The sequence below is a fragment of the Leucopleurus acutus genome, assembly GCF_964270905.1.
Source record: "Leucopleurus acutus genome assembly, chromosome: 20".
Taxonomy (NCBI): domain Eukaryota; kingdom Metazoa; phylum Chordata; class Mammalia; order Artiodactyla; family Delphinidae; genus Leucopleurus; species Leucopleurus acutus.
This window is the reverse complement of record NC_139162.1, coordinates 44,236,621-44,253,453: the sequence shown is the minus strand read 5'-3', so window position 1 is coordinate 44,253,453 and position 16,833 is coordinate 44,236,621. Positions and strand designations below refer to the sequence as shown.

General features: G+C 36.3%; 1 protein-coding gene across 2 annotated transcripts in view; it reads left to right on the top strand.

Moving 5' to 3' along the window:
* The window catches only part of LOC309977045 (uncharacterized protein), a 29,589-nt gene extending 22,215 nt beyond the window's left edge, over positions 1 to 7,374 (top strand). For both annotated transcript variants that reach the window (XM_082862968.1, XM_082862969.1), the window contains 3 exons: positions 1,128 to 1,254; positions 1,524 to 1,610; positions 5,171 to 7,374. In XM_082862968.1, coding sequence (XP_082719094.1) covers positions 1,128 to 1,254; positions 1,524 to 1,610; positions 5,171 to 6,891 — 1,935 coding nt within the window. In that variant the 3' untranslated portion in view covers positions 6,892 to 7,374. The remainder of the gene's footprint in view (positions 1 to 1,127; positions 1,255 to 1,523; positions 1,611 to 5,170) is intronic.
* The last annotated feature ends 9,459 nt before the right edge of the window (positions 7,375 to 16,833 follow it).

Genomic DNA, 16,833 nt, shown 5'->3' with positions numbered 1-16,833 from the left:
ATCTCACTAGGTACACTTCTGTTTTTCAAAACTCTTTGCTGGTGTCTTTCTGTTTGCTCTTTGCTAAGCCTCCTGTTATCTCTCTAACAATTGCTTAGTTTAACTATCAACCTGGAGTTATGGCAGAGAATATACTCAGATTTGGGGTCTCATTTTTCCTGTAGTTCTCTCACTTCCAGAATTTATCACTAAATCTCCAGCTCACCTGCCAGCCCTCAATTCTGTCCCCTGTCACCTTTGAGGAAGCTCTTCACCTGAAAAGCTATGGGCTTTGGGGTACCTTCATGCAAAAAAGCCACAAACCGGGCTTCCCTGGTGGCGCAGTGGTTGAGAGTCCACCTGCCGATGCAGGGGACACGGGTTCGTGCCCCAATTCGGGAAGATCCCACATGCCGCGGAGTGGCTGGGCCCGTGAGCCATGGCCACTGAGCCTGCGCGTCCAGCGCCTGTGCTCTGCAACAGGAGAGGCCACAACAGTGAGAGGCCCACGTAACGCAGAAAGAAAAAAAAAAAGCCACAAACCTAACAATTCTTACTCATTGCTGCCTTTTAAGGATAAACTCTCCTCCAATTTTTGCTTGACCAATTCACTCTATTATTACTGAATGCCCAAAGTCACTCCCATGCATTTTAAAACTATATTCTTCCTGCATAACACATTAATCTTGAAGAGGAAAAAATTTATCTCCTCAGTGAAGCCTGAAAAATTGTTCTGCCCTTGTAATACATTGTTATCTTGTACATACTTCTGTTACAGTACCCATAACACCTTCTTGTAGATTTGTGTTGACACATACTTTCTTGAAGGTATGTGTTACATGCTTTGAGGTTGTAACTTCTTGTGAACAGGGACAGCATTTTGTATATCTTGGCACCCTAGTAAACGAGTCCAATTTGGGGTTACAAAGTGACTTCACAATAAACATTTTTAGAATGAGTTATTAAATAAATTTGGTGGCAAGTACTTCTACCTTGATTTTTGTTTCCCTTACTATTTAAATCACAAAACAAGAAAAATGGTAGGCATTCTTTACAAGTTTTCATAAGAATGCCACAAAGGAACAGGATCAAAACTAGTCTCCAATTTCTCGTCAATTTGTTCTGATCACAGTCCCAAACCATTACAGGGATCAGTGTCATTCAAAGATGTGACTGTGGACTTTAGTCAGGAGGAGTGGCAGCACCTGGATCCTGCTCAGAAGATGCTATACATGGATGTGATGTTGGAAAACTATTGCCACCTCGTTTCTGTGGGTAAGAAAAACTCTCTTTGAAGCTTTCAGCAGCATGCATTTCCTTTCAAGATGCCTAAAATATGTGTGATCTTGATTTCAGGGATAAGAGGTGATGCATTCTTTTTGGTTGACAGAAAGGATTATTGTGTCTTCACTTGCATAGTGCAAGGTGTTAAATTTACTGTTACACAAAGGAGTATCTTAATTTGCAGTACTGAAAATTCACCTTATTGATTTTTCAAAGGTATTGACGCCTAAGCAACTTAATCCAAATCTTCCCTTAATCAGGGTGTCACATGACCAAGCCTGACGTGATCCTCAAGTTGGAACGAGGAGAAGAGCCATGGACATCATTTACAGGTCATACCTGTTTAGGTGAGTTTCTGACTTGCAGGCAGATGAAATCTGTGGAAAATAAATTTAAAGTGGTCTTGTGTTGGGTGACACTTTTGAAATATTTTGGTAGTGTCTTTTTAAAGGTTCCTAACCTTTGAAATGACTATTGTGCCTGCAAAAAAATTAAATCACTTTCAAATGTCACTCTCCCTATATAATAGACTTCCTTAGTTTGCTTGGTGTTATCAAAGATAGTTGCCACTCTTAATCAAAATTAAGCCTTCCTTCTTTTAGATCTTTTTCCTTCCTTCTTATAGATCTTTTTTCTTGATTTGTATCCTTTTTTAGCTTTCTCGGTCCCTTATCTTTTAGCCATTGAATAGATTTCTTTTAGGCATTTTTAAATCTATCTTTAAGAAAGAAAAAATTCTTGGCTAATATTTCTCTTTTTAGTTGCTTTTTCTTTTCCTTTCTTTTATAGTATTTCAGATTTGTTTGCTATGCTAACTCTAAGTTCCCATTCTCACCAAGAGTCTAGCTATTAATTTTAAAGCTCACTCACCTTGGCCCAGACTGATAATTCCATGGTTACCATTTTCTTCCATTAAACTTTCATGGTTCGTTGTTATATGGCTGATCATCTTTCCTGAAATCATCCCTTGGTTTGGGTAAAACACTGAATCATTCTTATCCTGATTCTCTAAGTGATTATTTATTTCCAACTTACTCTGTTTTTTTTTACCACTCTGGCCATATTGACTGGAACAGTGCCTCATACATAATAGTCACAGAACTTTTTTTTTTTAAGGTATATTGTTTCATTGGACTCTCAGTCTTATTTCTCTAATTTGTCCTCAAGAGATCTACCTTTCAATTATATTAGTCTCATCCACTCTCAGAACTTAAGCTCCTTGTTTTATGTGGAGAACCTCTAATACCAACATACTCGGCACAATCCTCCCACCTTCACTCCAGTCCTTCACAAGTTCTGCACTATGATGCCTCACCCCTTTTGTGACAATAAGTTGAAAATGAAAATCACCAACTTTCCTAGCTCTTAAATTCATTCCCATTTAACTCTTTCCAAATTATTTTATTACTGCCTTGATACCAGCTTGATTGTCTCTGTCATAATCTCTTGTGGATCTCTTCACAATTTGTGTTTATCAGCCCGTGAAATATATTTACATCCTCCCATATTTTCATTTTTTACTCACATCATACAAAATGACGACTACCTTATTTAATGTCTTGCATATGGTAATTACAATTTGTTTTTGCTATAATTTTTGTCCTAATTTTTTCAATTTATATTGTTAACTTTCCTGACAAGCTATATCATTACTTGTTCCCCACTACTTATTATTATAGGAAATTGAAATTCTCCTTCATACAAGGACTACTATAATAAGCCCTCATCTGGTCTTTTCAACTTTATTTCTCTTGTGGAAAATGCTTGCTAATTTCCACTTTATCTAGTCTCCTAAATGTTCTCTATACATGTAGGGTCTGTCATGATGTCTGTACTTCTCATTGTGTTCACCCTTCTGTATAGTGTATATCTTTGAAGTCTTGAGATTTCTTCTCCTTTCTATTCCTTGACTACTCCCCAACATATCCACCTTTCCTTTTCCTGAATTTCCATGCTGCTCACTAACTGTAACACACACAGCTCTTGGATGTTATATAATTTGATACTTGATTGTACATTGTTTATGCTTAAGGATTCTTTCTTTCAAAGATAAGATCCTCTGTATCTTCTTTGCCATAGTATACAACATTTTAAGTAGTCAGTAGTTGCTTCATTTTCTGTTTATGGAGCTGTACAGGGGAGATCTCTTTTTCCTCCATTCATAAAGTATGTACTGATAAGTCCTTTCAGAAGTACTTGCTCAGGCCATGGTTCTGTACATTCTGATTCAAATGGTTGGATTCTAACAAACACTACCTATCTATGATATGCAGTGTTAATGTAAACTCAGAAGAGTACAAAGGCGATAACCAATAAAGTATTCCTTTATGAGAAAGGATTACTGTCAAAGTCTGCATTTTTCATGAAATATTTATGACACAGCGTAAGCTTGTAAAAAGATTTGTTAAAATTTTTTTTTCTAGACCATAATTATTTTCAAGTTATAAAGAAGTAATGAATAAAGTGGTGGTGGGATATATGTGAAGGGTTTTGATATCATGGAGTAGTAACATTTTCTTGAAGATTATCTAAATATGATTAGAAATAAGACTGGAAGGCAAGTCAACTGATTAAAAGAACATGAGCAAAAGCATGTGATTAGGGATAAGGGAGGTATTTATAGGGCAGTAAATATTAGGCTTTGATTGTTATGGGTGAAATTATTCAGATATGTGGACAACCCTGAAAACTTGTTTGAATATAAAAAGTAAGTCTAGGTAATGTAAAGTTTTGTTTACAGGAGAAATTCCTTGTGTGTTAGTATTGTGGGTAATGGACTCAAGGAAGAAATAGATTTTTGAACCTAGATTTAACATTGTTTCACTAGATGTGGATGATTGCAAAGCAAAAGAGTCAAATATCGTTCTAAATTTATAAGAGAAATAAAGGTTAAGATTAATGAGTGATTTAGAACCAGAGTGAACAATCTTTCTGGTCCCCCATATGGAAAACTGGAGTTAAGAATGTTACCGTATTGGGGAAAGACTTGAATCTTTCTTTAAACCTCTAAGTTAGCACTTAAAAAGAAGAATAGTTATAATTAATGATCATGAGAGTTTTGTTATTGAACAATTCTGAAAGAAAATAATAACAACAGCAACCTGAATACACTAGTGAACATACCCCTAGTCTGTTTTAAAGTTCCTACTGGAAGTGTTTTCCTAGTATTTCCCTCACAAGAAAAAATGATCCCCAGCTATATAGAGGATTATAAACACTAGGAAAATAGTTGATGCTTAGAAAGATTCATTGGTGGGTGTGTGGAAAGAGAGTGGTGGAACAACTGGAAGTATTTTACCTTACAGTCTAGGGATGAATATTTAAAAGTATAGGCTCAGGGGGATTCCCTGGTGATCCAGTGGTTAGGAATCCACACTTCCGCTGCAGGGGGCATGGGTTCAGTCCCTGGTCAGGGAACTAAGATCCCACATGCCACGTGGTGCGGCATAAAGAAATAAATAAAAGTATAGGCTCTGATCTGTGTCCTCCAAATGCCTTCCTCTAAAATTTTCCCTGAACAAACTTTTCTGCTAATTTTTCTTGTTCATCCTACTTAAATCTTAATGCTCTTGAAAGGTTCACTTCATTACCTCTGAATCCACCTATCCAAGCATGAATTCCTCTTCCACTATTCTTTTGTCTCTTCTCCTTACTGCTTCGTGTGTTTGTTTCACTTTCTGTATGAAGTTCTGGTGCAAAATGCAAATGTTACTAGTGTTCATTACTTATTTTTCATCTTTTTCCACACTGAGGCAGAGTTTTTAATTTAGGTTCCATGTCTTTTCCCAGGCAAGGAATAATTTGTCCTTGGTCTTTTTTGGCCTCATGTACTAGACCGTATTACAATTTCTTTCTATAGCAAATATGTGAAGATTCACAAGTTGTTATTAATTATATTCTTTCCTAGAAGAAAAGTGGAAAGCTGAAGACTTTTTAGTGAAATTCAAGGAACAAGATAAATTTTCTAGATCAGTTGTATTAATCAACCACAAAAAACTGATTAAGGAGAACAGTAGTGCATATGAAAAGACATTTACTTTAAGCAAAAACCCTATTAATTCAAAAAACCTACCTCCTGAATATGACACTCATGGAAAGATTTTAAAAAATGTTTCAGAATTAATCATCAGTAATCTAAGTCCTACAAGAAAGAGACTTAGTGAGCATAATATATATGGGAAATCACTCCTCAATACTAAGCCAGAGACAGCTCACTCTGGAGGCAAATCCCATAATCAGTGTGGTAGGACTGTCAGTCATAATGAAATGATTATGCAATATCATGAGATAGAAACTTCAGCACAGTCATTTGGATATAATGACTGTGAGAAATCCTTCCTTAAAAAAGGAGGCCTAATTACACATAATAGAGCTTACAGAAGGGAAAAACCATCTGAATATAATAAAAGGAGAAGAACAACCAATATTGAAAAAAAGCATATATGCACTGAATGTGGGAAGTCCTTCTGCAGGAAATCAGTATTGATTCTGCATCAGGGAATTCACACAGAGGAAAAACCCTACCAATGTCATCAATGTGGAAATTCATTTAGAAGGAAATCATATCTCATTGATCATCAGAGAACTCACACTGGAGAGAAACCCTTTGTTTGTAATGAATGTGGTAAGTCCTTCCGCCTAAAGACAGCCCTCACTGATCATCAGAGAACACATACAGGGGAGAAGTCATATGAATGTCCACAATGTAGGAATGCCTTCAGATTGAAGTCACACCTCATTCGTCATCAGAGAACTCACACAGGAGAGAAACCATATGAGTGTAATGACTGTGGGAAGTCTTTCCGCCAGAAGACAACACTCTCCCTACATCAGAGAATTCATACAGGAGAGAAACCGTATATTTGTAAAGAATGTGGAAAGTCCTTTCACCAGAAGGCAAATCTTACTGTACATCAGAGAACTCATACAGGGGAAAAGCCCTATATTTGTAATGAATGTGGGAAATCCTTCTCTCAGAAGACAACCCTCGCTCTTCATGAGAAGACTCATAATGAAGAGAAACCTTATATTTGTAATGAGTGTGGAAAATCCTTCCGCCAGAAGACAACCCTTGTGGCACATCAGAGAACACATACAGGGGAAAAATCCTATGAATGTCCTCACTGTGGGAAGGCTTTTAGAATGAAGTCATACCTCATTGATCATCACAGAACTCACACAGGAGAGAAACCATATGAATGTAATGAATGTGGGAAATCCTTCAGTCAGAAGACAAATCTCAATCTACATCAGCGAATTCATACAGGAGAGAAACCCTATATTTGTAATGAGTGTGGGAAGTCTTTTCGCCAGAAAGCAACCCTCACTGTACATCAGAAAATACATACAGGGCAGAAATCCTATGAATGCCCTCAGTGTGGGAAAGCCTTTAGCAGGAAGTCATATCTCATTCATCATCAAAGAACTCATACAGGAGAGAAACCATACAAGTGTAATGAATGTGGGAAGTGCTTCCGCCAGAAGACAAATCTCATTGTACATCAGAGAACTCATACAGGGGAGAAGCCTTATATTTGTAATGAGTGTGGTAAGTCCTTCAGTTATAAGAGAAACCTTATTGTCCATCAAAGAACTCACAAGGGAGAAAACATGGTAATGCAGCAATAAATGATGTGATTTCTTTGTGAAGCCTTTCTAAGTTATTGTAAAACTAGTTTTTTAAAAAAGCATGCTTAACATGTGAATAAGGTAATTTTAATCACAAATGTAATAATAATTATTAACTTAATGTACTATACCACATAACTATTTATCTACTGTTTACTAGCATATGAAATGGATATGATCATTGATATTGAACTCTTATCAGCAATGAAGCTAATTTTTTACGTTTTCAAGTTCTCCTGCTGACTCAGTTTATTTTTTTTAATTCTTATATAATACATGCAGAAGCAAGATACAAAGTGGTTTTAAGTATCAGTCTCCATAAGAGGAAGAAATTATGAAGTATATTTCTCATTGCACTCTGCGGAATAAAAGTTAGTTGTTACTTCCCCAAAGATTACCACTTCCCTGGCTTTTAACATGAAATAGTTTTTGCATGTCTTTAAACTTTATATTTTATTATACATTACAAATTTTTTGTCTTGTTTCACTCAACATTTTAAAGATTCATACATTATTGCATGTGGCAGTAGTGTACTCATTTTCATTCTGTATACTTTTCCATTTTAAGAATATACTGCTATTTATCCTCTTGATGGATATTTGTATTTTTTATAATTTTGTGTTGTAATAAAAATACTACTATAAATATTCTTGTATATGTGTGTGTGTGTATTTCTGTTGATTTTATATGAAGACTGGGATTACTCAGTCCCAGGGTGTACGTAAAGTTTTTTCAGTTATGTTAGATACTGCCAAACATCTCTCAGACCTTTCTCAATGTGAGATGATTCAGTTTGGAGAGTAACAGCTCTGTAATTCAAGTGGAGAAATGTCATTCAACTGGAGAATTCCTACTAAAAAGAAATCCTTATAATGTTATAATTGTGAGAAGGCTGTTAGTCATGAATATATGAATGTAATAAATGTAGAAAGACCTTAGCTGTGGCTTAAGCCTTACACGAAATCAGAGAATTCATATTGGAGGGCATCCTACAGTTGTCGTGATTATAGGGGTACTTTTAGCAATAGCTTATGTCTTATTCACCATCAAAGAATTTATACTAAAGAAAGGTTAAGAAGGAACATAGATGAATAAAATTTGGGAGTATAGGAGTCTATTCCCTTTAATAGAATTATGAAAAATATATATAAGTAAGCCTATGTATAATATAATAAGCCTATGTAAAGTAAGCCTTTTATACCTTGATTTATCTCACAGGAAATGTGGGTCTCGAAAATCCCAAATGAAAAATCACTGGAGATTTTGATGTGTGAGAGTTGGAAATCTAAGATAATACCATCTATAGCATCTTTTCTGTGAAAATAGTAAGCTCAACAGCAATTTGAACAGTATTTAGTTACTAAAGGCCCTTCTTGAGGGGGATTATTCATAACCAATATTCATAACCATACATGAAGTTATTGTAATAAAATTCAGTAGAAATTTAAATAAGCTGTTTTTCCCCCAATTCAGTAGAACTGTAAACTGTATCTAAGTAAGTAGGAAAATAATTGATAGTTCAAGTCTCTGACATTAAAAATGTACAACAGGCCGTCTGGCCTATAGAAAGGGGCACCAACTGCCAGTGGATTGTAAATGGAAACATGCTTGTCATTCCAGGTCTTGCAGATGATTTCAGAGCAGAAAAAGAACAGTGGGTGATGAAGCAAATCAGACATGAAAAAAATTTAGACTTGAAAGGGACGTACGATAAAAGATAAAATGCCATGTCTGACTGGACAGAACTTTGAGAAATATAGACTTAACTAATAGTTATTATTTATGTTTAGAGTTTTTTTTTCTAGTGTGTAGGCAGGATGAACATATTAGAATAAAATAGCTACAACAAGTAAGATTACAGGATCTATATTCAGAGTTATGAGAACCTAGAAATTATTTCATTTGAATAAATCTGTGTTTGTAGATGAGTAAAAATATATGCTAACGATGACGACTACCAAAAGAACTGCATTCACAACCAAGGATGCAAGCCTACCTCTTTTTCCTGAGTATGTAATGAGTTGGAAGCAAAACCCTCCACCAGCAAAAAGATTTTTGACTCACTGAAGGCTAGGATGATGGTTAGCATTTTTTAGCAATAAAGTATTTTAAAATTAAGGTATGTACATTGCTTTTTTAGACAATGCTATTGCAGACTTACTGTAGACTACAGTATAGTATAAACATAACTTTTATAGTATAAACATGACATACTGCAAAACCACAAAATGCATGTGACTCACTTTATTGCGATATTTGCTTTACTGTGGTGGTCTGGAGCCAAACCCACAATATATATGTGTATTATATATGTATATTAAAGCCACATTATGACGGACAACATATAGTTGGGGTTTTTAAGAAATTCCAGTTGGACAATGTCTTAATACTGGTTTTAAACCGTTTGCATTTAATGTATATATACTGATATTGTTGGGCTGTAGCTCTAACATTCTTTCCTGTGTCTCCCCTCTATTTTTAATTCCTCTTTCCCTTTCTTGCTTTTTCATTTGAATATATTTTATTATTCCATTTTAATTTATCTATTTAGCTTTTTACTATTTCTTTATTTTCTTTAGTGGTTCCTCTGGGGATTATAATACACATAATATATATAATTCACAATATACTTTGAGTTAACATTTTAGTACTGCATGTTGAATATGGAAACATTACCACCATATTTGTCCCTTTTAGCCTCCCCTCTTTATATTATGATTATATTTATCTACATCCATTACAAACTTCATCAGAAAGTGTTATATTCCTTGCTTTTTATCACAGTAAATATTTAAATTATTTTTAAAAACCAATAATTTGATTATTTATTCAGCAATTTGCCATTTCTGTTGCTCTTTACTTATTTCTGAAGTTTCAGGTTTTTCTTTGATATCATTTCCCTTGCATCTAAAGAGCTTCATGTAGCATTTCTTTTACAGCAAGCCTGCAAGTAACAAATCCTCTTTGTTTCCCTTTACCTAAGAATATCTTTTATTTACCCTTCATTCCTGATAATTTTCACTGGATAAAGTTTGGGGTTGACATGTCTTTCCTTAAAGCACTTAAAAAATGTTGTTGCACTATCCTTTGGCCTTCATACTTTAATGGGAATTAAGGGATTGTTCTCCTATATGTAATGCATCAATGTTCTCTGGAAGCTTTTGAGCTTTTTTTCTTTGATTTTCAGCAGTTTGGTTATGATGTGTCTCAGCAAAGGTTTCTTTTAGTTTATCCTTTTTGTGGTATGCTGTATTTCTTGAATCTGTAATTTTAAGGTCTTTTACCAAACTCGGTAGGTTTTCAACCATTGATTCTTTAAATACTTTTTTCTTCATGGCACTCCATTTTGTTGCTGAGCCCATCAAGTAAGTTCTAATTTTCACTTTTTCAGTTCTAAAATTTCCTTTTATACATCTGAAAATTATATAATAAAAATTTTAAATGTTTAATTTCCTTTTGGTTCTTTTTTTATAGCTTCTGTTTCTCTGCTTAGATATTCACTCAAGAGTTCACCTTTACATCTTGGAACATGATTCTAATTCTAATGTGGATCATGTCAGTATTGGTGTCTTTTTCTTTTCCATTGTGAGTTTTAAAATTGTCCTGTTTGTTTGTATGTGGAGTACATTTTTATTGTTTCCTAGACATTTTGAATAATTTGATTCTCTGAGTCTAGTTTAAATCCTATGAGAAACATAATTTAGGTTTGTTTGTCTTAGCAGGCAGTTTATTTAGATTCAATATGCAAGTTCCAAACTACTTTCTGTGCCCTGGGGTTCCAATGTCATTTCAGTTTTCAAAGCATTTGAAAATTGGAATTCAGTGTGCATTATCTTTTATGTGCTTCACCCAGTACCCACTCTGAGACCTGGTTGATGGTCCACCTGGTTCAGTTCTCAAGGCCTTTGGTATGCTGCCTAGTGTTGGATCTACACATGTGCACCCTCGAGTTCATATAATACTTTAAGGGATCCCTAACTTGAGTTGCTCCTCTCCCCTATCTCACTAGAACTCTTTAGTTCCCAGAGGCCCACTTCCTGGATCTAGTTAGAGCAACAGGGCTTTATTTAGCCTTCCCATTCTGCTGTGGCCTTCCCACAGCTCGGTCTTCTTCCAGTGCCAATGAGTGAGAGAATAAAGAGGAAAAAAGCAATGGGATTTCCTCCACCTTCTTCAGAACAGACTTCCACTAGTAAGATAGGATTCCCTTTCCTCAGGGTTTAAGTATTTGCTGGCAGCTGCTGCTACCACCACCTACCCAATCCAGGACTGCAGCTTTCAGGACTAGTGTTTGCCTGCAGTGAGACCAGAAAGAAAAGAAAAACAACATGGATTTCTTCTACCTTCTCTGCTCCACAAAAACCCCTTCTCCCACTCTTCCAACTACAGAGAGTTTCTTATGGAGCTCTTTCCATCCAAGTTTGGCTCACAGTTTTGGGATTCAGGTTGTTTCAGTCCAGACCAGCACACCACCAGATCAAACTTCCAACTTCTGGTTTCCTTCTCAGTCTGTCTGCTAACATTTACTTTTCAGTTTTCTCAGCTGCCTCATCCATTCTGTCTATGATTTTAGTTGTGTTCAGTGGGAGAGGCAGGATGGAACATGCTAACTATCTTAACTGATACTGCTTTTTTTTTTTTTCTTTTAAATTCTTGAGTTTGGATGCATCTTGCTTAAAGAGCTGGAAATAGAGTGCAATCATGTGGTACAATTATGTCAATTTCTGAATGGTGACTGATAGGCAAAACAAAAGTTCTGCCTCTCAAGTCATGATTTCCTCCGTGTTTGGTTTCATTTTGTTAATATTTTCCTTAGAATATTTGCATTAATATTCATAAGCTCATCTAGATCTTTTAGAAACTATCTTGATCCAGTGTTTAGACTTCTAGTATGAGCTTGTAAAATTCTTTTAGAGATTATCCTTAGTTTTTACCTGATATTTAAGTATTGTTTTGTGTGTGTGTGTGTGTGTGTGTGTGTGTGTGTGTGTGTGTGGTACGTGGGCCTCTCACTGTTGTGGCCTCTCCCGTTGCGGAGCACAGGCTCCAGACATGCAGGCTTAGCAGCCATGGCTCACGGGCCCAGCTGCTCCGCGGCATATGGGATCTTCCTGGACCGGGACACAAATCCATGTCCCCTGCATTGGCAGGCAGACTCTCAACCACTGCGCCACCAGGGAAGCCCTAAATATTGTTTTAAAGAGAGGTTTTGGACCAGATTTTCATTTTCCTGCTATGTGTATTGGACTATGCAGATTTCTACCTCATCTTGAGTCAATTTTAAAGAAAATACTTTCTGTATATAATATTACTGATATTTTTAAACTCTCCATAAATATATGTGTGTTACCTTATTAGTGCTGTCATATTTCTCACCTTTACATTGATCAAATTTATAAGTCTAGTTTAGATCAGTGTTTTTCCACAAAAATAAAGGAGGTTTTATTGCTTCTTCCACTGATTTCCAATTTTAACTGTACGAACTGTTTTCTTCTGTAGTTAGGTTAATTTGTTCTTTTTCTGGTTTCTTAGGTTTGATTGCATCATCAGTTTTATCAAGTGTCCACTATGTGACAGACACTGTTTCAGAACTAGGATTATAATAGTGTAGTCACGTGGGGCAATGATGTTAATTGTTGAATGATGATGCAAAAACAGTTCTGGCCCTATGTCTTGATTTCCCACATTTGTTAAAGGGTATTAGTGTTCTTCTAAGATGACTTTGGTCACCTCATACAGGTTTTGTTATGTAGCAACTCATTATCACTCATATCTGAGTGGTATCCTGTTTTAATACTGGTTTTCTCTTTGAATCAAACAAATAAAATATAAATTTCCAAGAGGAGGTTAGAATCACTCCACACTTTCTAATTGTAAGAATAAAAAAAACCTTTAAAATGGAGAGAGTTGACAGTCACCACCTTAACCATATGATCAAATTTAGCCTCATTTTATCAATATGTACCTTGATATACAATACAAAATACTTTACATCATTTATGAAATAGTCTTGCAAAATTGTTTGATCCAAACTTAATCTTCTCTCTATACTTAGTTTCCAATGTAAATGGCAGAATTAATTAAATGACAACATTAGGAAACGAGAACAACAATCGAAAATATGGAACATCCTACAAGACTACTGCATGGACTCTAAGAAGAAGAAGTCATGGAAAAAAAAAAAGTGAAGAACTAAACTAGCCTAAAAGAGACATATCAACTAAATGCAATTTCTGAACCTAGAGTTGACTCTAGATAAAAAACGAAAGCAAACAACTGTAAAGTCAATCTTGGGACAGCTGGGAAAACCTGAATGTGTGTCACGTGAAGATGTGGTTAAGTAGAAGATGTGGTTATAGTGGTTAAGTAGAAGATGTGGTTATAGTATGGTTATGGTTATAGTATGGTTATAGTATGGTTATGTTGAAAATTATAGGAAGATAAACCAAATATGACAAACTTTTAGCTATTAAACTAGGTGGTGGGGGGCAGGGTGGTAAATACATGTCCATTGTACTTTTCTAACTTTCCTGTTTGTTTGAAAGTTTTCATAATGGCAACTTGGAAGGTTTACTAATGGATGGTTTTCTCTTTGTTATCCTTTTGATAATTTCTAATAAACTTTGAATTGTGAGATGAGAGTGTAGATTATGGGGTATCTGTTATTAGGAATTTATTAACAGAATACTGCTTCATACCCTTTTCTACTTAAGCAACTAGCTATATTCTCAATATATATTTACAGCCACTGGTGGAGTATTTATTCCAGCATTAGTTTCCTGATGCAGCTCAGCAGGAATGAAATTGTCTCACATGTTCTCTGTATTTTACTGGACTTTATTCAAAATCAGTCATCTGAGGTTGAATAGGAGAATGAGGGTGATTGGAGGCTCTTCTAAGTTCATTACCAACATAGTGTCTTTCTCTAAGAATTTGCTAATGATAATGCTGTTAATTATCATCAGAACAACAGTAGTTAATATACTTGTCAAATAGTCTTATAAGGGTTTACACGTATTAATTCTCACAAAAACACAGGTATTGTCTTCACCATTTTACAACTGAGGCACAGAAGTAATATATTGGTATATTGCTGAATATCTTGAAGATGATGATAGGCTAGGTATGTGATGTGACCAAAGGCTTTCTTTCAGTTCCACAACTGATAGATTAAGAGATTCTCCTCTAGTATAAGTTTGCTGGTATCCAACAGGAATTGAGTGGTTTTGATCTCAGGTGACCTCAGCCTGCAGCATCTTGAAGCAGGATCTCTGTTCCCCAGCCAGAGATTGAAGTCAGGCCGTGGCAGTGAGAGTGTTGAATCCTAGCCACTAGACCATGAGGACCAGTGGCCAGTGACAAGGCCCTGGCTTGTCTGCTTTGTAGAAATGAATTTCAACAGAGGGAAAGTAGTGAAACAAGTAAAGTATTTATTCGGGGGGAAAAAAAAGTACGTGTGAATAGACACACAGGAGGCCTCAGAAAGAGAGCTGTGCCTTCATGGTAGTTTAAATCACTTAGGTGGGGCATCTCTTTCGGGTTTCCTCTGGCCAATCATCTTGCTTTGCCAGGTTCTGAGTCCGTATTTGGTATAATTCAGGGTCCTCCCCTGAGGTGCACATGCAACTCTTAGCCAAGATGGATTCCAGCCCAGAGGTCTATGGATAGGTTGACATCACCTACTATGGGGTGGTGCCCCCCCCCCTTTTGGCCTCCACAGAGGCCAAATGTGCACATGTAGTCAGGAAGGTCTTCTTGACCTCAGAATCGAAATATGTGGTCTCTTTATCTTTTATCTGGACAGGACTCAGCTCCTCTTCACTTCTGCCATTATCTCTATCTTGGAGTATCTACTCCACAGGGGACAGACTCCAGCTGCTCAGCCTGGGGCCCGTCTATCTCCTGCCTCAGGTTTGGAAGTATTTTATATATTCATTAGATTAAGATACCTGGCAAGAAATCTTTTACGCTAAATAAGTTGTAAGAATGACCAAAAAAAAAAAAAAAAAAAAAAAGGTTTCCTAAACATTTCCCCTAGTGTTAATATTCTATAAAGAGTTGAGTCAGGGCTTCCCTGGTGGCGCAGGGGTTGAGGGTCCGCCTGCCGATGCAGGGGACGCGGGTTCATGCCCCGGTCCGGGAAGATCCCACATGCCGCGGAGCGGCTGGGCCCGTGAGCCGTGGCCGCTGGGCCTGCGCGTCCAGAGCCTGTGCTCCGCAGCGGGAGAGGCCACAACAGTGAGAGGCCCGCGTACAGGAAAAAAAAAAAAAAAAAAAGAGTTGAGTCAAAGAAAAAGTACCTTTGAATTAACACTATAAGGTTATGAATTCTCAGGTGTTCATAGAGACATGAATATTTGGCCTTCACACATTTCTTACATTTTTAGAGTCTTTTGCCATTATTAATTCTCTGGTGTTCAGTAAAACATGAACAAAATCTAAAAGCATTCCCACATTCCTCACATTCAGGGTTTCTACTTAATGTACATTCACTGATGTTCATTCTGTCTAAAGGCCTTCCCACATCATCGTGCACATTCATAGGTTTGGTTTCTCACCATTATGAATTATCTAATGATCTGTAAGGATTAAATGAAGTTCAAAGGCCATTCCATAAATCTTAAATTCACACAGTTTCTCCTTAGTGTGCATTTTTTGATGTTGAATAAGTGTTGAACTCCATCTATAGGCCTTCCCACATTCATAGGGTTTCTCACCAATATGAATTCTTTAATGTTGAATCAGATGTGTCCTCTGCCTAAAGGCCTTCCTACATTCTTGACATTCATAGGTTTCTCATTAGTATGAATACTCTGATGACCTATAAGGTGTGAATGAAGTCTAAAGGTTTTCCCACATTCCTTACATTCATAAGATTTCTCATCTGTATGAATTTTTTTATGTTGACCAACTTGTGCACGTAATCTAAAGGATTTTTCGCATTCCTTACATTCATAGGGTTTTTCATCAGTATGAATTTTTTGGTGTACTCTAAAGTATCTGGAAGAACTGAAAGTCTTCCCACAGGCCTGACAGTCATAGGGTTTCTCCCCAGAATGGATATTCTGGTGTACTTTAAGGTTTTTGCCAAAACAACAGCTTTCCCACATTCTTTACATGTATAGGGTTTCACGCCACTATGAATTTTTAGAGTTGTTGACATATTCTAAATGCCTTCCCACATTCCTTACATTCTTAGGGTTTCTCCCCTGAGTGAATATTTTGGTGTACTCCAAGGTCTCTGCCAAAAAACTAAAAGCCTTCCCACATACGAGACCTTTACAGGGTTTCACTCCATTATGAATTTTCAAATGCCAAGTTGGTTGTTCACGAATTCTAAAGGCCTTCGCACATCCCTTACATGCATAAGGCTTCTCAGCAGTATGAATTCTCTCATGTTTGATTAGATCTGAGCTATAATTAAAGGTCTTCCCACATTCTTTACATTCATAAATGTTTACTAGGAATTCTGTGATGTAGGGTAAGAGATGTGTCTTTTCTGTGAATAGATATATTTTCATAGATGATTTTCATTTGGCTAAAATATTCTTTTTGAGGTTCTTGTTTCTTAATCTTGACTTTGTTCTGCCAGCTATTTTGGATAATGGAACCCTCAAGGTCAAGCATTTCACTTCTTTATCTTACATTTAGATAAATTTATTTCAAAAATGTTTTTGAAATAAATAAAGTCTTTGTATCATATCTGGTCTCCAAACGTGGAAAAATAAAGCAAGAAAACTAACAAACGTTGTTTTCCTGTACTGGGGTACAGAAGGGGGGCACAGGGGGACAGCAGAGATAAGTGATAAACTGAAAATACATTAGCAATGAATTTCGATAGTTATTATGCAGTTTGAAGAAGGCAAACAGTTTAGAGAATAATGAAAGCATACGTTGTGAGATCTGTTAACAATGAAAATAGATTAAATCATTGATTCTAA